The 23,421-nt window shown below is 42.9% G+C and overlaps 1 protein-coding gene across 1 annotated transcript in view; it reads left to right on the plus strand.

The window, feature by feature from the left end:
- LOC142196722 (phospholipase A and acyltransferase 1-like) overlaps positions 1-13,978 on the plus strand; it is a 40,696-nt gene extending 26,718 nt beyond the window's left edge. The window contains exons 2-4 of the mRNA XM_075266695.1: positions 47-185; positions 5,206-5,474; positions 13,412-13,978. Of these exons, the coding sequence (XP_075122796.1) occupies positions 47-185; positions 5,206-5,474; positions 13,412-13,513 (510 nt within the window). The 3' untranslated portion in view covers positions 13,514-13,978. The remainder of the gene's footprint in view (positions 1-46; positions 186-5,205; positions 5,475-13,411) is intronic.
- The last annotated feature ends 9,443 nt before the right edge of the window (positions 13,979-23,421 follow it).

The raw sequence follows: 23,421 nt of genomic DNA on the forward strand, positions 1-23,421 counted from the left end.
TAAATATGTGCAACTTGAGAGAAAGTTTGTTATTCTTGTTTTTCAGATGGCTTCAAATGACAAATACAATGAAGAGGTTCCCAATGATCTCCAGCCTGGGGACCTGATTGAAATATTTCGCCCAGCATACCAGCACTGGGCACTGTATCTTGGTGATGGTTATGTCATCAATGTTGCACCAATGGGTATGTGTATTGATAATCCTCTTATTGTTACATGCTCTTGATTAAATAATAAATGTATTCTAATAATATTATTAATTAATATTCTTTATTATCCTATCTAAATTCCTTTTTTTAATAAAGCAGGCTGTAATACTGTATTCTCCTTAGCAACCCTCTAACTGAGCTGCTACTAAGGAAAGTCTTAGCTTAAAGGCATTCTATCATTAAAAACTTTTTTTCTAACTAACATGTCGGAATAGCCTTAAGAAAGATATTCTTCTACTACCTTTAGATGTCTTCCTCGCCCCGCCGTTCGGTTAAAAATCCTTTTTTGTCGGTAAGCAAATTAGTTCTCTCACAGCACTGGGGGTGGGCCCCAGCGCTCAAACACTGGAGGCGTCCCCAATGCTGTGAGAGAACTCTCTCCAGTCCAAGCTCCATCTTCCTCAGCAACGGCCTCTTCATCTTCTTCTTCCGGCGCTAGGGGTCACACTTGTGCGCCTGCGCAGTTGATTCTGCCAATGGGCTACAGGCAGAGCCGAGTGCACATGCTGGCAGCAATTTTTTTGAGCATGCGTAGTACATTCCTGCGCAGGTGCACAAATGTGACCCCCTGAAGAAGTAGATGAAAAGGCCGTTGCTGGCGAAGATGGAGGCTGCGCTGGAGAGAGTTCTCTCGCAGCATTGGGGACACCTCCAGTGCTGTTTGAGCACTGGGGCCCGACCCCAGAGCTGTGAGAGAACTAATTTGCATACCGACGAAAAAGGATTTTTAGCCGAACGGCGGGGCAAGGAAGACATCTAAAGGTAGGAGAAGAATAGCCTTTCTTAAGGCTATTTCAACATGTTAGGGTGCATTCACACTGAGTAAACGCTAGCTTATTCTGAACGTAAAACACGTTCAGAATAAGCGGCGTCTAAAGCAGCTCCATTCATTTCTATGGGAGCGGGGATACGAGCGCTCCCCATAGAAATGAATGGGCTGCTTCTTTCACTCCGTGCAGTCCCATTGAAGTGAATGGGGAGTGCCGGCGTATACGGCAAGCTCTGCTCATGCCGGAGCGTACACGCCGGCACTCCCCATTCACTTCAATGGGACTGCACGGAGTGAAAGAAGCAGCCCATTCATTTCTATGGGGAGCGCTCGTATCCCCGCTCCCATAGAAATGAATGGAGCTGCTTTAGACGCCGCTTATTCTGAACGTGTTTTACGTTCAGAATAAGCTAGCGTTTACTCAGTGTGAATGCACCCTTAGTTAGAAAAAAAAAAACAGTTTTTAATGATAGAATCCCTTTAACTTTAACCCTTTTCTATTTTAATATTAAGCTTCACCTTTGAAAATCTCTAAGGTAGGGTTCACACTACCGTTGGTGTCCACTCAGAAAGTGTCCTTTAAAAAAAAAAAAAAAAACTGACAATTATCATAACAGACAGTAACTGATGGCTATCAGTTACTTCCGTTATATGCCAAATTTTAGGAAGAAAAAAACAGGGGGGCACTCACCCATCTGAAGATATTTCTTAAAACTCTTTTTCCTTTATTATAACATTGTAGTTAAAACAAGGGCTTGTATGTCATTTCTTCCTCCCAGTGGACAGTGAGTGCCCCCCTGCTTTTTTTCTTCCAAAAATCTGGCATTGTTCGTCTTTTTTGGGATGTTGAGCACCACCTTGAAGATTCACATTTAACTGAATATACGAGCATGATGTTTAATTGCAAGATATACATATAACTTTTTGACTTCAAGCAATAGTGTCACTTGCTTCTTTGGGACTGTATCTATTAGACTGTCCGTTATATGTCCGTTGCCCTTAGACATCAATGTTAAAAAAAAACGACACTTATTGTCCGTTTTTCAAACGGACAGAAAAGTCCTGCATGTAGGATTTTTTTGTTTATTTGAAAAAATGGACATGGTTGTAAACGTACACTAAAGGACCCAAGATAAAATCCCATTGAAATAAATGGAAATTACAAACGGACCAGCTAGTGTCCATTGCTAAAATCTTATACGAACAATAACCACAGACACTGCTAAAATGGATGCTAGAAAAGGGTGGTAGCTTGGTAGCGGCAATGGTGCGGAGTCAGAGATAAGGACACAAAATATTCAGCAAACAGGTTTATTTAGAAAAAATAGGAAAATAAATAAACTTTCACTTCAGGCACAAAATGAGCAAGATAAAATACAGCCTTTACTTCAGGTAAAAAACGATGTGAAACAAAATCCTGCTCATCCGAGCTCTTAACTAAACAGAAACAATAAACTAAATATACGTGTGGCTTACTACCAGCAGCATGAACAAACAAATTAGCATGATGCAGTCTCACCAGACTTATCAGGACAGACCCAGACGCCTCCTATCACTCCCTGAAGTGCAGACTCTTTAACCTTTTATGGGTCAGTAATGAGCCTATAACCACACCTGGGCTAAAGCCTACTCTAGAACTGGACTATACATAGGTCAGAAACCTGTGGGTGATACAAGCGGGACTCAAGCATTCCGCCTGTCAACTTCAATGGGTCTTGGATAGGGCATCAGCATCCCCTGCTGCCCTGTGTTCCACAGTAAATTCAAGATTTTGTAGAATCAGGAACCACATGATCTCCTTGGCATGGCACATCCATGTTAGAGGGAGTGATCAGTGACCAGTTTAAAGTGCTGGCTCAGTAGGTGGTACCTTAGGGACTTTACATCCAACTTAATGGCTAAACCCTCCCTCTTCACAATGCTGTAATTTTTCTGAGGTGTTGTAAGCTTCCTACTCAGGTAAGTGACTGAGTGCTCTTCATTACCGACCATTTAGGCCAGCACTGCACCTAACCCTACAACAGAGGAGTCATTCTGTACCACAAATTCCTTTTTAAAGTCAGGTGAGACCAAAACCGACTGTTTACAGAGGATTCATTTCAACACCTGGAATGCCCCCTCAGCCTCTTCCATCCACTTGACCATTACGGAACTCGTTCCCGTAGTCATGCGTCAGTGGGGCTGCTATTTTTCATCATCTAGTTTATCATCTTCAGCCCATCCTGTATGGCCCCACCACCTGATCCATCTATCAAAGTTAATGGAACCACAATTACCCCTGTCCCACAGGCCCGATGCCTTGGGGTAACCCTGGACTCTGAACTATCCTTCAAGCCACATATTCAAGCCCTCAACACCTCCTGCCGCCTCCAACTCAAGAACATCCACTGAATTCGCCCCTTCCTCACCCAGGAAACTACCAAGATGCTCGTCCAGGCCCTCATAATCTCCCGCCTAGACTACTGCAACACCCTTCTCCATGGACTCCCAGCTAACACCCTCGCCCCCCTCCAGTCCACCCTAAACTGCGCTGCTCGCTTAATCCACCTCACCCCCCCATCTTCATCAGCTGCTCCCCTCTGCCAGTCCCTCCACTGGCTACCAATAGCCCAGCGAATTGAGTTCAAGCTACTAACGCTAACATACAAAGCCATCCACACCCTGTCCCCTCCATATATCTCTGACCTCATCTCCCGCTACCTGCCCACACGTAACCTCAGATCCTCCAATGACCTCCTACTCCGCTCTGCCCTCATCCGCTCCTCACACAACCGTCTCCAAGATTTCTCTCGTGCATCCCCCATACTCTGGAACTCCTTACCACGACACATAAGACTGACCCCCACAATCACAGGATTCAAGAAGGCGCTGAAGACTCATCTATTCAGGAAGGCCTACAACCTCCAATAACACTATCACCGCACCCCCATCTGTACAGTCTCCCCCTCTCCTTCTGTCTCTACCCCCTTCCCTCATAGATTGTAAGCCCTCGCGGGCAGGGCCCTCTACCCCACTGTGCCAGTCAGTCATTGTTAGTATTATATCTACCTGTATATTCTGTGTATTGTATGTAACCCCCAAATGTAAAGCACCATGGAATTAATGGTGCTATATAAATAAATAAATAATAATAATAATAATAATAATAATAATATTGTTGCAAAACTTGGGATGAACCTGTGATAATAGCCAACAATTCCCAGTAAAGCTCTTGCTTTTTATTTAAAGGCCGAGGCCAATTTTGAATGGCCTCCACTTTATTAATCAAGGGTTTTGTCACTCCTCTTCCTATTACATAAACAAGGTATCTGGCCTCTTCCAGGCCCAAACCTTACTTTTTTAATTGGCTGTTAAATCCGCTGCTCGAAGGGAATTTAGTATAGCCAGACCTTTTGGCAAGTGACTTTCCTAGTCCATACTAAAGATGACACTGTCATCTAGGTAAGCTGAAATGTATTCTTGATGGGGCTTAAGGACTTTGTCCATCAATCTCTGGAAGGTTGCTGGAGCCCCATGTAACCCAAACAGCATAGTCACATACTGAAATAAACCATCTGGGGGGACAAATGCAGTTTTTTTCCTGGCCTCTTTAGTGAGCAGCAGCCAGTACTCTTTAGTTAAGTCGGTGGTGGAGAAATATCTGGCATGTCCCAACTTCTCAATTAATTCATCGGCTCTGGGCATTGGGTAGGCATCAAATTTTGAAATTTCATTCATCTTTCAGGAAATCATTGCAGAACCTTATGGTACCATCTGGCTTAGAGATTTACATCCAGCTTAGAAGACAGGAAAACAGCTACTGTACATTGTCCAAATATACAGAATTAGGGCAGAAATTGAGAATTATATACAGTTTACAGGGCAAGAGAATTGATACTATTCACCATCCATATATACAGATTAAGAGTAAATTCTGAGAATTACATCCAGTTTACAGGACAGGAGATTTGATACTGTGTACTGTCCTCTTTCTTCTGATTGTTCTAAAGGACAATTACTGGTACATCCAGTGAAGAGAAAAAGGAGGCAGCGGGCACACTGGTCCAAATGTAAATCCTTTATTAAACACAAGACATTTCGGGAAACAGGTCTCTTTCTCAAGCGTGTATCTTTTCTTGGTTAGCTAGTGGTACTTGACAGTATAAATGCATCACATAATGCAATTGTACCTTTAAACAGAATTATATGAACATAAGCTCAATACTTTGTTTGCTATTATATTCACAGACGAAAACACAGTTGCTTCATTTTCAAGTGCAAAGTCTGTCTTTAGTAGAAAGGCCCTTGTAAAAATGCAGCTCCTTAAAGAAGTTGTGGGAAACGATACATACAAGGTGAACAATAAATATGATGATAAATATACTCCACTCCCAGCAGAAGAAATTATTCAGCGGGCAGAGATTCTTATTGGACAAGAAATATGCTATGACCTTCTAGGAAATAACTGTGAACATTTTGTGACACTACTTCGTTATGGAGAAGGTGTATCTGATCAGGTAATGTGCTGCCATCTTGTTAGAACATCACATCTACATGTTTGAAGTATGCTTTATCCGAAGACATCTCAAAGAAATCAATGTTATCTACAACATTTATATGTTATGCCAAACAAACATATATCAATGTGAGATCAATGTTGTCTACATGTTATATTTGTTATGCCAAACAAAATTTTATGGAACCATTTACACTTCCAATTTGTGCTGAAATTCCTGACTTTTACATTGAAAATTGATGCAAATAACTGACCAAAGCTTGGAGTAAATTTAAGCTCCAGTAACCGCCCACCAATGTTTGTGGCTTGACACTGACATACACTCAGGGCCGCCGATAGGGCAGTACTACTGATACTGGCGTCAGGGGCCCGGCCAAATTGAAAAATGGGGGGGCCCGGTTTTGGCCCGCCACCGTGTGCCGGCCCCCTGGCGCCCGTAGCAGTCATTATATGTCCTATTTCAACTCAGATCTGCATCCAGAGGACGCAGATCTGAGTTGAAGACATACGCGGCTGAAGCAAGGAGCTGACACAGGTCAGCTTCTCGCTTCGCCACTGCGTGCCTCTCTCCCTGACACATATGCAGCTGAAGCGAGGAGCTGACATGTATCAGCTCCTCGCTTCGCCGCCGCCGCTGCTACTGGCTTGTAGACGCAATGTGATCACATCGCGTCTAAAAGCCAGTAGCCGGCGGCAGCGGTGAAGCGAGGAGCTGACACAGGTCAGCTCCTCGCTTCAGCCATCGCGTCTACAAGCCAGTAGCCGGCGGCGAAGCGAGGAGCTGACACAGGTCAGCTCCTTGCTTCGCCGCTGTGCGCCTCTCTCGCTGTCACATATGCGGCTGAAGCGAGGAGCTGACCTGTGTCAGCAACTCGCTTCGCCGCCTCCGCTACTGGCTTGTAGACGCGATGTGGTGACGTCACATCGCGTCTATAACTGTGCCCCAGTGTGACAGAGAGGCGCGCAGAGAGCTGCGAGGGAACGAAGGAGAAGGTAAGTCAGTCAGTGTAATGTGAAACGTGAAACTGGGGGCAGAGAGAGGACGGCATGACACTGGGGGCAGAGATGGAGAGGACGACATGACAATGGGGGCAGAGATGGAGGGGACATGAATATGGGGGCAGAGATGGAGAGGACGGCATGACACTGGGGGCAGAGATGGAGAGGACGACATGACAATGGGGGCAGAGATGGAGGGGACATGAATATGGGGGCAGAGATGGAGAGGACGGCATGACACTGGGGGCAGAGATGGAGAAGACGACATGACAATGGGGGCAGAGATGGAGGGACATGAATATGGGGCAGAGATGGAGGGGACATGAATATGGGGGCAGAGATGGAGAGGACGGCATGACAATGGGGGCAGAGATGGAGGGGACATGAATATGGGGGCAGAGATGGAGGGGGCATGAATATGGGGGCAGAGATGGAGGGGACATGAATATGGGGGCAGAGATGGAGGGGATATGAATATGGGAACAGAGATGGAGGGGACATGAATATGGGGGCAGAGATGGAGGGCATGAATCTTGGGGTAGAGATGGAGGGGACATGAAACTGGGGGCAGAGATGGAGGGGGGGAACATGAAACTGGGGGCAGAAATGGATGAGCGGACATGAATCTGGGGGCAGAGATTGGGTGGGAGACATGAAACTGGGTGCAGATGAAGGGTGTATATGAAGCTGGGGGAGAGATAGAGGGGGGACATATAATGTATGGGTGACTGTAGGAGGATTATACTGTGTGCGGGCACATGAAAAATTAATGAGAATGGGTGGAGTCAACATAACGGTGGGTGGGGCTAAATTTGCCACGGTGCGCAAAGCGTGCCACACATTTTGTCCCTCTTTTGGTTCTTCAAAAGTTGGGAGGTATGGGTACAGGGGGCAGTGGAAAGATGTTAGAAGGTGGACGGGGGGGGGGGCATTGTTGGGGCATCGGGTGTGCGGCACTGCGGAGAGGGAACTGGGGCAATAATATATAATATATAAGTTTTTAGCTGGAGAACTACAAAGCACACAAGACCTCCAAAGGTATGTGTGCTTTGTATTAATAATGATGTAGGCGGCTATGCTACTAGCACAGCAGCCTGTTTGGGGGTGGGACTTTCACTTTAAAGGAGTGTTCACATTGCGTTTTTGGCCTCCCTTGCCGGGATACGTTGGTAACCAGTCACAATCAGCTCCCCACTTATCCCTGCACGGAGAACTGCAGGGTCCCCCTTTTTTTTTAATGGCCAGTTCTTTGTGCAGGGATAAGTTGACAGCTGATTCTGACTGGTTACCAACGTATCCCGGCAAGGGAGGCCAAAAACGCAATGTGAATAAGCCCTGAGGATTTATTAGGAGGGCTCTTATAGATGGTGTTGGCTCTCTATAGGCGCTGTCACACGTAGCAGATTATACCTGCAAATACAGTAGAATCTGATGAAGCCTTGTAATGCTGCTAAATAAAGGGAAATGTAATACAGAATTGGTATGTCGCAAAATAAAGTAGTTTTAAAATGGCGGCAGCCGGGGGGGAGCCCAGACACTTAGGCTGTATGGGGCCCCAAAATTCCTGATGGCGGCCCTGCATACACTGCCATCTATAATCCTATACTATACCAATTAGACAATATATACTAAGGTATTATATTTAAGAGAGGGCAATTTCAAGGGAATGTGTAAATGTTTAAAAAATATATAAAAGAGTGGACTAAAACAATAGGCAGAAGTGCCCAGTGGACACTATTAAAATCATGTAAACTAAAAATATAATTAGTTAAACATTAGCAAACATCAAAGGAAGAAGACACTATAATTTGCTAGACGATTAACCACTATAGTAAAAAAAATAAGAAAAAAAACCTGTTAACAACAAAAAGATCTCTCTGTCTATGGCATAGGCCCCACTGCATTTTTCCTCTCTGTATTTTTCATCCACTATTAAATATATAGCTCTATATAACTGCAATTTGTGGATAAGATTAATTTAAAAAATCTCATTCACTTTGCTAGTACTGTAAAACACATTTTTTCTCCCAGACTGAGGATTTAGCCTATAAGCGAAAAAAAAAAAATTGAAGATGTCAGATAGTTGTATAAAACTAGATGGTTACAAAGCATATTATTATTAATGCTACAAAAATATCAAAATAGCAAAGCAGATCCTTTAAGGAGCTATATAAAACCTCTTTTCAGGTATATTAACACCTATCTGTCACAACCATTCTTCATTTTTGCATTTTCACTTCACTAGGGAGAGAAAATCTGAACATGTGGCGCAATCCACAAATAGAGAAGCAATGCAACCACATATAACAGAGAGAAAACAAATCAGAATACAATGTGTTTGTGTAGACTAGTTTAGTATACAGTGGGGCAAAAAAGTATTTAGTCAGTCACCAATAGTGCAAGTTCCACCACTTAAAAAGATGAGAGGCGTCTGTAATTTACATCATAGGTAGACCTCAACTATGAGAGACAAAATGAGAAAACAAATCCAGAAAATCACATTGTCTGATTTTGTAAGAATTTATTTGCAAATTATGGTGGAAAATAAGTATTTGGTCAGTAACAAAATTTCATCTCAATACGTTGTTATATATCCTTTGTTGGCAATGACAGAGGTCAAACGTTTTCTGTAAGTCTTCACAAGGTTGGCACACACTGTTGTTGGTATGTTGGCCCATTCCTCCATGCAGATCTCCTCTAGAGCAGTGACGTTTTGGGGCTGTCGCTTGGCAACACGGACTTTCAACTCCCTCCAAAGGTTTTCTATAGGGTTGAGATCTGAAGACTGGCTAGGCCACTCCAGGACCTTGAAATGCTTCTTACAAAGCCACTCCTTCGTTGCCCTGGCGGTGTGCTTTGGATCATTGTCATGTTGAAAGACCCAGCCACGTTTCATCTTCAATGCCCTTGCTGATGGAAGGAGGTTTGCACTCAAAATCTCACGATACATGGCCCCATTCATTCTTTCATGTACCCGGATCAGTCGTCCTGGCCCCTTTGCAGAGAAACAGCCCTAAAGCATGATGTTTCCACCCCCATGCTTTACAGTAGGTATGGTGTTTGATGGATGCAACTCAGTATTCTTTTTCCTCCAAACACGTAAAGTGGTGTTTCTACCAAACAGTTCCAGTTTGGTTTCATCAGACCATAGGACATTCTCCCAATACTCTTCTGGATCATCCAAATGCTCTCTAGCAAACTTCAGACGGGCCCAGACATGTACTGGCTTAAGCAGTGGGACACGTCTGGCACTGCAGGATCTGAGTCCCTGGCGGCGTAGTGTGTTACTGATGGTAGGCTTTGTTACATTGGTCCCAGCTCTCTGCAGTTCATTCACTAGGTCCCCCCGCGTTGTTCAGGGATTTTTGCTCACCGTTCTTGTGATCATTTTGACCCCACGGGGTGAGATTTTGCGTGGAGCCCCAGAGCGAGGGAGATTATCAGTGGTCTTGTATGTCTTCCATTTTCTAATTATTGCTCCCACAGTTGATTTCTTCAATCCAAGCTGGTTGCCTATTGCAGATTCAGTCTTCCCAGCCTGGTGCAGGGCTACAATTTTGTTTCTGGTGTCCTTTGACAGCTCTTTGGTCTTCACCATAGTGGAGTTTGGAGTCTGACTGTTTGAGGGTGTGCACAGGTGTCTTTTTATAGTGATAACAGGTTTAAACAGGTGCCATTACTACAGGTAATGAGTGGAGGAAAGAGGAGACTCTTAAAGAAGAAGTTACAGGTCTGTGAGAGCCAGAAATCTTGATTGCTTGTAGGTGACCAAATACTTATTTTCCACCATAATTTGCAAATAAATTCTTACAAAATCAGATAATGTGATTTTCTGAATTTGTTTTCTCATTTTGTCTCTCATAGTTGAGGTCTACCTATGATGTAAATTACAGACGCCTCTCATCTTTTTAAGTGGTGGAACTTGCACTATTGGTGACTGACTAAATACTTTTTTGCCCCACTGTATATATATATATATAGGAGGATAGGCTAAGTGATAGTAGCAGCAGACCCAGTCAGAGACAGACACAAAAATTCAGATTCACACAGGTTTTACCCTGTAGTTTTATTTTACAAAAACGGCAAAACAAAATAAGCCTTCACTTTCAGGCAAAACAAAACTATAACAAAAATCCTGCTTGTCTGAGCTACTAACACAGAGAATATCCTAACTGTACATGTGACTTGCTTCAGTCACACAGGCGACAGACAGGACAAAAACAGTGGCAGCAGTTCACAATGAAGCCTGACCAGTCTTCACAGTGTTGGGACAGAACCCTGCTCCTCCTCTCTCCCCAGGACTGAGGACTTGATAACCTTTTATAGGCCTTTAATAAAGCCCAACTCCCATCTGTGCTTGAAGGCCCCTCCCTAGTAGGACAAGAAGTGATTAACAGAAAAGCCTTCTCACAGCTGAGGTTTTATAACAGATATCTTTGTTGTAAACTCACTTACCATACATAAGTGAGGTATCTTGGGGCGATATAGCGACCTTCCAGAACTTTACCTGTCATCTCTCTCTCTCTCTCTAAATACACACACTGCATCTTAGTTCTTTGCAATGTAAATTGAAGTTTTTTATTTGGTTTTATTTATTTATGTATTTGCATAATCAATTCCTACATGGATTATATTGTCTAAGCCACAAGTCTGTACTCTCTATTGACCTTATGCTTATCCACTATCTGCATAGATAGAGTAGCCTAAAATCCATTCTAGAACATCTAAACAAAATAAAATGAAGAAAATCTCTTTATATACATATATAGACTATAAAACACAATATTTTAACAACTGGTTATTGGGCAGAGCTATATTGATTATTTGTCTTTACCACTGACACTAACTCAGCGAATAAAAAAATGTTAGATTAAAAAATAATCTGCTAATATATTCTTATGTAGTTTAACATATTTGGACTTTCATCTACCATGCTAAAATTATTTTTTTAGACCATTCACACCATTATCCAACTAAACGTAAAGGGGTTGTGCCATAAAAATAACAAACTAGTACTCACTTCTCTCTGGGACCATTTCTAACAGTGACAGCTCAATTTGTCTGTTTCCTAGTCAGTTACAGGTCAGTGCTGAGACCTATGATTGCAGTGGTTCCCATGCAGCTTAATTCTCCATTGGGAGGCCTTTTAACCCATTGATTTCAATGTGTTACACACGCTAAACAGAACCCATTGAAGTCAACAGGATTCTGTTTTGCAGCGCTGACTCTGACACAAGTTTACATGTCAGAATCAACGGCGTGTTACATCGTGTGAACAGACCCTCTCCGTACAGCAACATCTCAATCAACTACATTGCACTGATCCTTCACCCGCTAACAGACCTACAATGGTTCTCTTTCCTTTGTCTCGCTCACAGCAAAATCAGGATCTCCAGATTCCAGGGATGAGAAAATAATATATGGACGGGCCTAATATAATGAACTAGGCCACAGGACATGTCTCCCTGAGTGGTGGTAGGCACTAGGCAACTGTGGTAACATGTATGGCAGTGCAGCAGGGCATAATATAATGGGCCAGGCCACAGGATAAGCATGCCTGAGTGGTGGCAGAGGTGGTAGCTGTTTAGGTGTAGCATCTGCAGCAGCACAGTAAAAGGAAAATCATGGATGATAAAGGAAGGGAGACAGTGACACAAGTATAGAAAGGTATCACGGAGGGGTTGAAAATCCTCTCTGATCCATGCCTAATGCATTTGGATAAAGTTAATTTTTTCCATCCTACCTGTGGACAGTTTCATTCTTTTAAGTGTTTCAGCTGGGATACACCACTTATAACAGAGGACCCAGCACTAAACCTTGGGGTACACCACTTATAACAGAGTACCCAGCACTGAACCTTAAAAAATAGTACCTGAAAATAATAAATGGTACCTTACACCCGTTCAACTGACTAGAATGTCCCCTGGTGTTTTTAATTTGTGCTAGAGATTTTGTATCTGCATGAATTCTTACCTACATGACTGGTGGGAATGTTCCATATTTTCCTTCTTTGGAAGGTTGCCTTCCAGTTAGCGAGAATGTTCACAAAACTGCATATGCCAATCTCTCACTATATGGACCTTGTTCTTAGTTCTGTTAGATTCATCCTCTCCCAAATCATTCTGTCTTCAAAACTTACTATAGCTCATGAATGGAAGTCATCCATCATCCTACTATGACCAACTGTTGAACCAAATTAATTCTACCTATTTTACAGAAAAAGCGATTGCAACTAGATCATGTTCCCTTAAGAGATTCTATGATCACTGGCACCAATGGTGATTGTACATAGGAATGAATAAATATTTGCTTTTCCCTTGTGCTTAGTTGATTATCCTGCTTTCTGCTTAATACTCCATGACCAAGGCTTCGCCATAATAATGTTATTTTGTCATGTATTTTATTCATGTATGTAACTCTTTGCTGTACAATGTGATTGCCGCTTTTTAACCATCATAAGTCATACTGTTATTTTATTCTGTTTTTCCTGTTTGGGATCATCATGATTCCTTGTTCTATAGCTCTGTAAAAACACAATAAAAAATTTATTGATTTAAAAGAAAAAAGAAACCAACATTGTCCAGGAGGGGGGCCCACTCATGAAAAACCTTTGCACTGGGCCCACCAGTGTATTAAAGTGTCCCCAATTTCTATGGAATCTCATCTATTTAGTATGTGTAGATATTACTAAACAATAGAGATGAGCGAACACTATTCGAAACAGCTGTTTCGAATAGCACGCTCCCATAGAAACGAATGGACGTAGCTGGCACGCGGGGGGTTAAGCGGCCAGCTGCCGGCTAAGTCTGCGTCCTGGCCGCTTCCATTCATTTCTATGGGAGGGTGCTATTCGAAATGGCTGTTTCGAATAGTGTTCGCTCATCTCTACTAAACATCATAGACTCACATTTTCTTACTTGCACATGTGTTCTTTTGCAGGCCAACAGAGCTATAAGTGCCATTGGGTTTGTAACTGCAGCTGCTGGAGCTTTCTCGCTTCTTGGTATATTTCAGAATAAATCAAGACAAGGACAGTATTGACATAGAACAAAGAAATAAGGAACAACGGTCAATAAATGCAACAATGAATTTCCTTCTTTGAATCAAGATTTTTGATAACCATCCATACTCATCACTTTTGTACAGCTAGAAAGCACAGTGGAGATCACTAACGTTTTCAGTCTGATGCATCTGATGGTCTTTACATTATCTGAAAATCTGCCATGTTGGTATTACATAAAGATTTTTACTTCATATTCGAAGGAGAACTTAAATGATTGAATCAAATACACTATATATAGTGGCTTGCAAAAGTATTCATACCCCTTGAAGTTTTTCACATTCTGTCACCTTACAATCACAAACTTAAATGTATTTTATTGAGATTTTAAGTGATAGACCAACACAAAGTAGCAGATAGTTGTGAAGTGGAAGGAAAATGATACATGGTTTTCAATATTTTAATCAAATAAAAATCTAAAATGAGTGAGTTTGAAAAGTATTCAGCCCCCCCCCCACACCCATATCAATACTTTTAGCGCCACCTTTTGGTGCAATTACAGTTGCAAGTCTTTTGGGGTATGACTATACCAGCTTTGCACATTTAGAGACTGAGATTTTTGCCCATTCTTCTTTGCAAAATAGCTCAAGTTCAGCCAGATTGGATGGAGAGCGTCTGTGAACAGCAATTTTTATGTCTTTCACTTAAAGGAATTTTACCATTAAAAACCTTTTTTCTGTGGATAACACGTCGAAATAGCCTTTAGAAAGGCTATTTGTCTCTTACCTTTAGATGTGATCTCCGCCGCGCCGTTCCTTAGAAATACCAGTTTTTAGCGGTATATAAATTAGTTCTCTGGCAGCGATGGGGGTGGGCCCCAGTGCTGAAAATGTGATGAGGGCGTCCCCACTGCTGCTCGAGAACAGGATCCTGCGCTGCCTCTATCTTCTGCTGGATCCTCCCCTTCTTTCTTCGTCTTTCTTCGGCGACATCACCTCTGTCGGCTCTTACACTAGTAGAGCCGACTGAGCATGCACGGCCATAGTTCCAAGGCCGCAATTGTGCGCATGCACAGTCGGCTCTACTAGTGTCAGAGCTGACAGAGGTGACGCAGCCGAAGAAAGAAGGGGAGGATCCAGCAGAAGATAGAGGCGGCGCAGGATCCTGTTCTCGAGCAGCAGTGGGCACACCCTCATCACATTTTCAGCACTGGGGCCCGCCCCCATCGCTGCCAGAGAACTAATTTACATACTGGTAAAAATGGTATTTCTAAGGAACGGTGCAGCAGAGATCCCATCTAAAGGTAAGAGACAAATAGCCTTTCTAAAATCTATTCCGACGTTCCGAGGTTTTTAATGGTAGACTCCCTTTAAAATCTCAATAAAAATACATTTAAAGGGGTATTCCCAAGTTGTATACTCACCAGTCTTCACTGCTGTAAAATCTTCTTTCTTCCTGGTTTCTTGCGTCATTTAGTGGATGGGGTTGCCGTTTAGCCCCGCCCCCCAAATTAGCGTGTAGATCCGCCCACCGCATAGCGTGATCCTATGGGGTGGCTGAAGGGCCTGTGATGTCATCAAAGGTCCTCAAACACAATGCACAATATTGGACTATGAAGTACAGGCAGGAGCAACCCCATTCTGTGTTACATACAGAGACTGCCTGTCTCTGCCATAATGAACACAATTGAATTAGCTATCCTGATAACTGGGAGAACAGAAGACGAGTTCAGAAATGAAAGCAGCTCCTCTCCCCTATCTGAGAGCAGGAAGCTAGGTCGCATGGTGCAGACACAGGAATAGCTAGAAACACAGGCTCCCTCCCGTGCACTTAGCCCCTCCTCCCTCCCCCCTGAGAGCAGGCAGATACATCACTTGACTTTTGAGCAGATAAGTCAAGGGCTGTGTCAACAATGAATTGAATAAAGTAAGATAGTGGACAAACAAAGCAATTTTGCTGAAGCAGTGTATTTAGAAAAAGTCTTATATCCACATTAACAAGAGGTATAGATAGGATCCTTGTGATGGGACAACCCCTTTAAGTTTATGGTTGTATGGTGACAAAATGTGAAAAAGTTTAAGGAGTATGAATACTTTTGCAAGCAACTGTATGTTACAATTACTCATACTATAAGTTTACACCATTTATAATAATATACTCCTTTGACACCTGTAATGGTGGTGCCTATCGTCACCACTTCCCAATCCTAATACATAACAAGGTTATATTTAGTTTTGAGTTGTGTGGCTACTGTGATAGATAGATAGATAGATAGATAGATAGATAGATAGATAGATAGATGAATCTAAGAATGATGGTTGGTTGATAAAGACAGAAGCAGTAGAACGGGAGCAGCAGAAAACTGATGAGGTTAATATTATTTTCTTCTTATTTTCTATGCCTTTATTTTATAAAAGATTTTACTACCCAAACCATGTCTTTAGTCTCTGTTAAGAAAATGTAGTATAATAATGTTTAGGTTATTTGAATTATTCGCTAAAATTGCAGTTCCTTTGTAGACACCCAACCCCATTTGGAAAGGACATTGAGGTCAATTTCTGTGTCATCGCCTTCTGACCAGTATTCTATCCAGCATACTCTAATAAAATATACGCACCATTGTAAAGGGTTTGTCTTGAGCTCTTATGATGAACTTTAACTTGCATGTATAGATTTTGTGGGGAGTAAAATAACTTTCCAACTTTCTGCTGAAGAATTTTGACATGCCGTTGTTTCTGAGCCCATAAACATTGTGCCCTGTTGAAGACCTCCTCTCCACCTCTCGCCACTATAAAGAGCATCTCCAACTTTTCTTGTATTACATGGTCTACACATTGACTTAACCGGTTAAGGACCAGGCCCAAAAGTATGTTAAAGACCAGGCCTCTTTTTTCAAAACTGACATGTGTCACTTTAAATGGCAATAACTTTGAGACGCTTTAACTTACACAAATGAATTTGAGATTGTTTTCTTGTAACACATTATACTTCATGTTAGTGGTAAACACTAATCAATATTTTTGCATTTATTTATAAAAAAACTAGGAAATTTGATGGAAATTTGAAAAAAATTGCAATTTTCAAAATGTGAAATTATCTGCTTTTCAGGCAGATAGTCATACCATCCAAATACATGAATAAATATTATCTCCCATATCTCTGCTTTATATTGGCATCATATTTTGATTGTCTTTTAATTTATTTTGGACGTCACAAGGCTTACAAGTGTAACAGCAATTTTCCAGATTTACAAGAAAATTCTCCAAACCAATTTTTTAGGGACCACTTCAGTTCTGAAAGTAATTATAAAGGCCTGTATAATAGAAACCCCCATAAATTACCCCATTTTCAAAACTGCACCCCTCAAATTATTCAAAACAGCATTTGGGATGTTTGTTAACCCTTTAAGCATTTCATAAGAATAAAAATAATATGGCAGTGAAATTTAGACATTTCATTTTTTTTCACTAATACATTCATTTAGACCCAAAATTAACACATTCCCAAAGGGTTGAAGGAGAAAATGCATCTGACAGTTTATTGTGCAATTTCTCCCGTGCACAGAAATACCCCACATGTGGGTGTAAACTGATTTTTGGGCACACGGCAGTGCATGGAAGGGAAGGAGCGACACTGGGTGTTTGAACAGCAGATTTTGCTGGAATAATTTTCAGCGCCATGCCTTATTTGCAGAGACCCTAGAGTACCAAAACAATGGAAACCCCCCAAAAGTGACCCCATTTTAGAATCCACACCCCTCACAGAATTCATCAAGGGGTATAGTCAGCATTTAGACCCTACAGTTGTTTCACAGATTTTACTAACATTGGGATGTGTAAATGAAAAATTACTAAAATGTCACTTTATCTCCAAAGTTTTCATTTTCACAAGGGGTTAAAGGAGTAAAAGCCCCCCACAGTTTGTTAAACAATTTCTCCTGAACACGGCAATACCCCATATGTGGCTATAATCTGCTGTATGGGAACATGGCGGGGCTCAGAATGGAAGGAGCGCTATTTGGCTTTTGGATGGCAGATTTTGCTGGAATAATTTTAGGTGCCATGTCGCATTAGCAGAGCCCCTAGAGTACCAATACAGTGGAAACCCCCTAAAAGTGACCCCATTTGGGAAACTATACCCCCCACAGAACATATTAAAGGGTAGAGTGAGCATTTTGACCCTACAGCTGTTTCACAGATTTTATTAACATTGGGCCATGAAAATGAAAAATTACTTTTTTTCCAACAAACTGTCAATTTAGCCCCAAAATTTTAATTTTCACAAGAGGATAAAGGAGAAAAAGCTCCATAAAGTTCGTTACACAAATTCTGCTGAACACAGAAATGCCCCATATGTGGCCATAATCTGCTGTATGGGAACATGGCGGGGCTCAGAATGGAAAGAGGGCTATTTGGCTTTTGGAGGGCAGATTTTGCTGGAATATTTTTCAGGTCCCATGTCGCATTTGCAGAGCCCCTAAAGTACCAATACAGTGGAAACCCCCTATAAGTGACCCCATTTTGGAAACTACACCCCTCATAGAATTTGTCTAGGGGTAGAGTGAGTATTTTGGCCTCACAGGTGTTTCACAGATTTTATTAACATTGGGACGTGAAAATGAAAAATTACTTTTTTTCCCAATAAATCGTCCATTTAGCGCCATAGTTTTAATTTTGCAAATAGTTTAAGAATTAAAAGCCCCCCACAGTTTGTTACACAATTTCTTCTGAACACGGCAATACCCCATATGTGGCCAAAATCTGCTGTATGGGTACATGCTGGGGCTCAGAATGGAAAGAGCGCTATTTGGATTTTGGAGGGCATATATTGCTGGAATAGTTTTGAGGTGCCATGTCGCATTTGCAGAGCCCCTAAAGTATCAATACAATGGAAACCCCTCAAAAGTGACCCCATTTTAGAAACTACACCTGTCAAGGAATGTATCAAGGGGTATTATCATTTTGAGCCTAAAATGCTTCCCAAAAATTAATGTACAAAATGAAAATTGAAATTTTTAAAAATATGCCATTTCGGTGCCCAATACGTTGCACCCACTTTGTGTTGTCAGAGACCTGCACTCCTAAAACTATTAAGTGGGCCATCCCGGGGGTCAAAAAATTATATATGTGGGTGTAAACTGCTGCTTGGGCACACAGCAGGGCTCAGAAGGGAAGGACCACTGTGCGTTTTAGCTTTTGGGATACAGATTTAGAGGGACCCTCTGGGCGCCATGATGTTTTTGCAGAGCCCTGGAGGTTCCAGTAAACTGGAATTCACCAAGAAGTGACCCCATTTTGTAGGGGCAATTTTAGGGTCTCTGCAAATGTGACGTGGTGTCCAAAAACGAAGAATCTAAATCTGCACTCCAAAAGCACATATTGCTCCTTCACATCTGCACCCTGCTGGGTACCCAAATAGCAGTGTATGCCCACATGTATGACACTGGTGTACCCCGGATAACGTACTTAATGCCATATGTGGGTAGAATCGGCTGTTTGGGCACAACCGGGGACAGAAGGGAAGGAGCGCTATTTTGGTTTTTGGAGCACAGTTTGGTTTTTTTTGCCACTTTTGCAAAGCCCCTGAATTGCCAATAAAGTGGAATCCGCAGACATGTCACCCTATTTTGGACACTACCCCACTGATGGGATTTATCAAGTGGTGTAGCGAGAATTTTTAACCCTTGAGTGTTGCATTTATTTAGTTTCCAGAAATGAAATCGCAACTGATAGAGAAGTTAAAAATGAAAATTTTACAGATTTGCCATTTCAGTGTGCAACATGTTGTGCCCGACTTATGTCAGCAGAGACACTCCAAAAACTGTTAAATGGGTATCCCAGGCACAACAGCTTTTAGAGCGTTCATCTCTGATACAAGGTGGGCACAACATATTACGCACTGAAAGGACGTATTCCTGGAAAAATGGTCATTTTCACCTCTCACAATCCACTACAGTTATAGTTATATATATAAAGTTATAGCAACACTTGGGGGTTAAAAATGCTGTCTGTACCCCTGGATAAATCCTTCAGGGGTGTACTTTCCAAAATAAGGTAATTTATCAGGGGATTCCAAATTACTGGCGTTTCAGCTCTACAAAAGTGTCATGGCATCCAAAAACCAAACCGTCTGTGCTCCAAAAACCAAATGACCCTTCTTCCCTTCTGTGTCCGGCTGTGCCCTAGTATCAGTTTATACCCACATATGACATTATGTCCGTTATCCGGGGGTACACCAGTGTCATACATGTGTCATACATGTGTCATAAACTGCAGTTTGGACGTACAGCAGGGTGCAGAAGGGAAGGAGCGCTATGCGGCTTTTGGAGTACAGATTCAGATGTTTGGTATCTGGACGCCATGTCATGTTTGTAGAGCCTGTAAGGTACCAGAAAAGTGGATTCCATGGGGTACCAGGAGTGACCCCATTTTGAAAACTGCACCCCTCAAAGAATTTATCAGGGGGTGTAGTGAGTATTAGTATCCCGGACGTGACTGCACAGCGGATGGCGAAGAGGGAATGTATAAGCTGTGCGGAGGACATTGCAAACACCAAATTCCCTACTATGTCCCCGTAGCTCCTATGATTGGGGGAGTCACTCTGGGGGTCACTTTAGGGGTCACTTCTGGTGTCTGTTCCCTCATAAGCTGTAAATCTGGGGTGTCCCCTGATATCCGCTCACACAGCTTATATATTCCCTACATGAGGCACCCAGTTGTGTTCTAATAATTTGGCGATTTTTGAGGGTTTTTGTCTTCACATTGTGAGATGCTATATTTTCTTTATGTTTCTGGTGACGCAGCCATATAAGGGCTTATTCTTTGCGGGATGAGATGCATTTCGTAATGACACCATTTTTGGGTGTCTACTAGAGATGAGCGAACAGTGTTCTATCGAACACATGTTCGATCGGATATCAGGGTGTTCGCCATGTTCGAATCGAATCGAACACCACGTGGTAAAGTGCGCCAAAATTCGATTCCCCTCCCACCTTCCCTGGCGCCTTTTTTGCACCAATAACAGCGCAGGGGAGGTGGGACAGGAACTACGACACTGGGGGCATTGAAAAAAATTGGAAAAAGTCATTGGCTGCCGAAATCAGGTGACCTCCATTTTAGACGAATAGTGGATTTCAAATCCGGGTCATATGAGAATGTGAACTTTGTGACTATGAGACAGGGATAGCTGTACAGGCAGGGATAGCTAGGGATAACCTTTATTTAGGGGGGAATGTTATTAAAAATAACTTTTTGGGGCTCTATCGGGTGTGTAATTGTGATTTTTGTGAGATAAACTTTTTCCCATAGGGATGCATTGGCCAGCGCTGATTGGCCGAATTCCGTACTCTGGCCAATCAGTGCTGGCCAATGCATTCTATTAGCTTGATGAAGCAGAGTGTGCACAAGGGTTCAAGCGCACCCTCGGCTCTGATGTAGCAGAGCCGAGGCTGCACAAGGGTTCAAGCGCACCCTCGGCTCTGATGTAGGAGAGCCGAGGGTGCACTTGAACCCTTGTGCACCCTCAGCTCTGCTACATCAGAGCCGAGGGTGCGCTTGAACCCTTGTGCACACTCTGCTTCATCAAGCTAATAGAATGCATTGGCCAGCGCTGATTGGCCAATGTATTCTATTAGCCTGATGAAGTAGAGCTGAATGTGTGTGCTAAGCACACACATTCAGCTCTACTTCATCGGGCTAATAGAATGCATTGGCCAGCGCTGATTGGCCAGAGTACGGAACTCGACCAATCAGCGCTGGCTCTGCTGGAGGAGGCGGAGTCTAAGATCGCTCCACACCAGTCTCCATTCAGGTCCGACCTTAGACTCCGCCTCCTCCGGCAGAGCCAGCGCTGATTGGCCGAAGGCTGGCCAATGCATTCCTATGCGAATGCAGAGACTTAGCAGTGCTGAGTCAGTTTTGCTCAACTACACATCTGATGCACACTCGGCACTGCTACATCAGATGTAGCAATCTGATGTAGCAGAGCCGAGGGTGCACTAGAACCCCTGTGCAAACTCAGTTCACGCTAATAGAATGCATTGGCCAGCGCTGATTGGCCAATGCATTCTATTAGCCCGATGAAGTAGAGCTGAATGTGTGTGCTAAGCACACACATTCAGCACTGCTTCATCACGCCAATACAATGCATTAGCCAGTGCTGATTGGCCAGAGTACGGAATTCGGCCAATCAGCGCTGGCTCTGCTGGAGGAGGCGGAGTCTAAGGTCGGACCTGAATGGAGACTGGTGTGGAGCGATCTTAGACTCCGCCTCCTCCAGCAGAGCCAGCGCTGATTGGTCGAGTTCCGTACTCTGGCCAATCAGCGCTGGCCAATGCATTCTATTAGCCCGATGAAGTAGAGCTGAATGTGTGTGCTTAGCACACACATTCAGCTCTACTTCATCAGGCTAATAGAATACATTGGCCAATCAGCGCTGGCCAATGCATTCTATTAGCTTGATGAAGCAGAGTGTGCACAAGGGTTCAAGCGCACCCTCGGCTCTGATGTAGCAGAGCCGAGGCTGCACAAGGGTTCAAGTGCACCCTCGGCTCTCCTACATCAGAGCCGAGGGTGCGCTTGAACCCTTGTGCAGCCTCGGCTCTGCTACATCAGAGCCGAGGGTGCGCTTGAACCCTTGTGCACACTCTGCTTCATCAAGCTAATAGAATGCATTGGCCAGCACTGATTGGCCAGAGTACGGAATTCGGCCAATCAGCCCTGGCCAATGCATTCTATTAGCCCGATGAAGTAGAGCTGAATGTGTGTGCTAAGCACACACATTCAGCACTGCTTCATCAAGCCAATACAATGCATTAGCCAGTGCTGATTGGCCAGAGTACGGAATTCGGCCAATCAGCGCTGGCTCTGCTGGAGGAGGCGGAGTCTAAGGTCGGACCTGAATGGAGACTGGTGTGGAGCGATCTTAGACTCCGCCTCCTCCAGCAGAGCCAGCGCTGATTGGTCGAGTTCCGTACTCTGGCCAATCAGCACTGGCCAATGCATTTCTATGGGGAAAAGTTAGCTTGCGAAAATCGCAAACTGACAGGGATTTCCATGAAATAAAGTGACTTTTATGCCCCCAGACATGCTTCCCCTGCTGTCCCAGTGTCATTCCAGGGTGTTGGTATCATTTCCTGGGGTGTCATAGTGGACTTGGTGACCCTCCAGACACGAATTTGGGTTTCCCCCTTAACGAGTTTATGTTCCCCATAGACTATAATGGGGTTCGAAACCCATTCGAACACTCGAACAGTGAGCGGCTGTTCGAATCGAATTTCGAACCTCGAACATTTTAGTGTTCGCTCATCTCTAGTGTCTACATCTTATTGAATACATTTTATTAACCCTTTTTTGCTGGATTTAAAAAAAAAAATCAATCCTGGCATTGAGTTTTACTTTTTTAATTTTGCGCCATGCAGCGTACAGTATAAGTAACATGTTCCCTTTATTCTGCGGGTCGGTACGGTTACGGCGATACCTCATTTATATTATTTTTTTATGTGTTACTAGTTCTGCAGAGGAAAAACACATTTGGGGACATAAATCAATGTTTTTTGCATCGCATCTTCTAAGAGGCGTAACATTTTTATTTTTCGGTTGACAGAGTTGGTTGAGGGCTTATTTTTTGCGGGACAACCTGCGCTTTTTATTGGTACTGTTGTCGGATGCATATGACTTTTTGATCACTTTTTATAGCATATTTTGTATGGTGAGATGGCGAAAAATCATTACTTCCGGCGAGTTTTTTCCGTTTTTTTTTTCCGGCGTTCGCCGTGTACATTAAATATTATTTCAGTTTTATTGTACAGATTGTTACGGACGCGACAATACCAAATATGCATTGTTTTTATTACTTTTGAGTTCTTTTTTTATATAATTCATTTTCTATTGAGAAAAAGGGATTTTTGGGCTTTATAACTTTATTAATTTTTTTCATACACTTCATTTTA

Source organism: Leptodactylus fuscus, chromosome 3 (genome assembly GCF_031893055.1).
Source record: "Leptodactylus fuscus isolate aLepFus1 chromosome 3, aLepFus1.hap2, whole genome shotgun sequence".
Lineage (NCBI taxonomy): Eukaryota > Metazoa > Chordata > Amphibia > Anura > Leptodactylidae > Leptodactylus > Leptodactylus fuscus.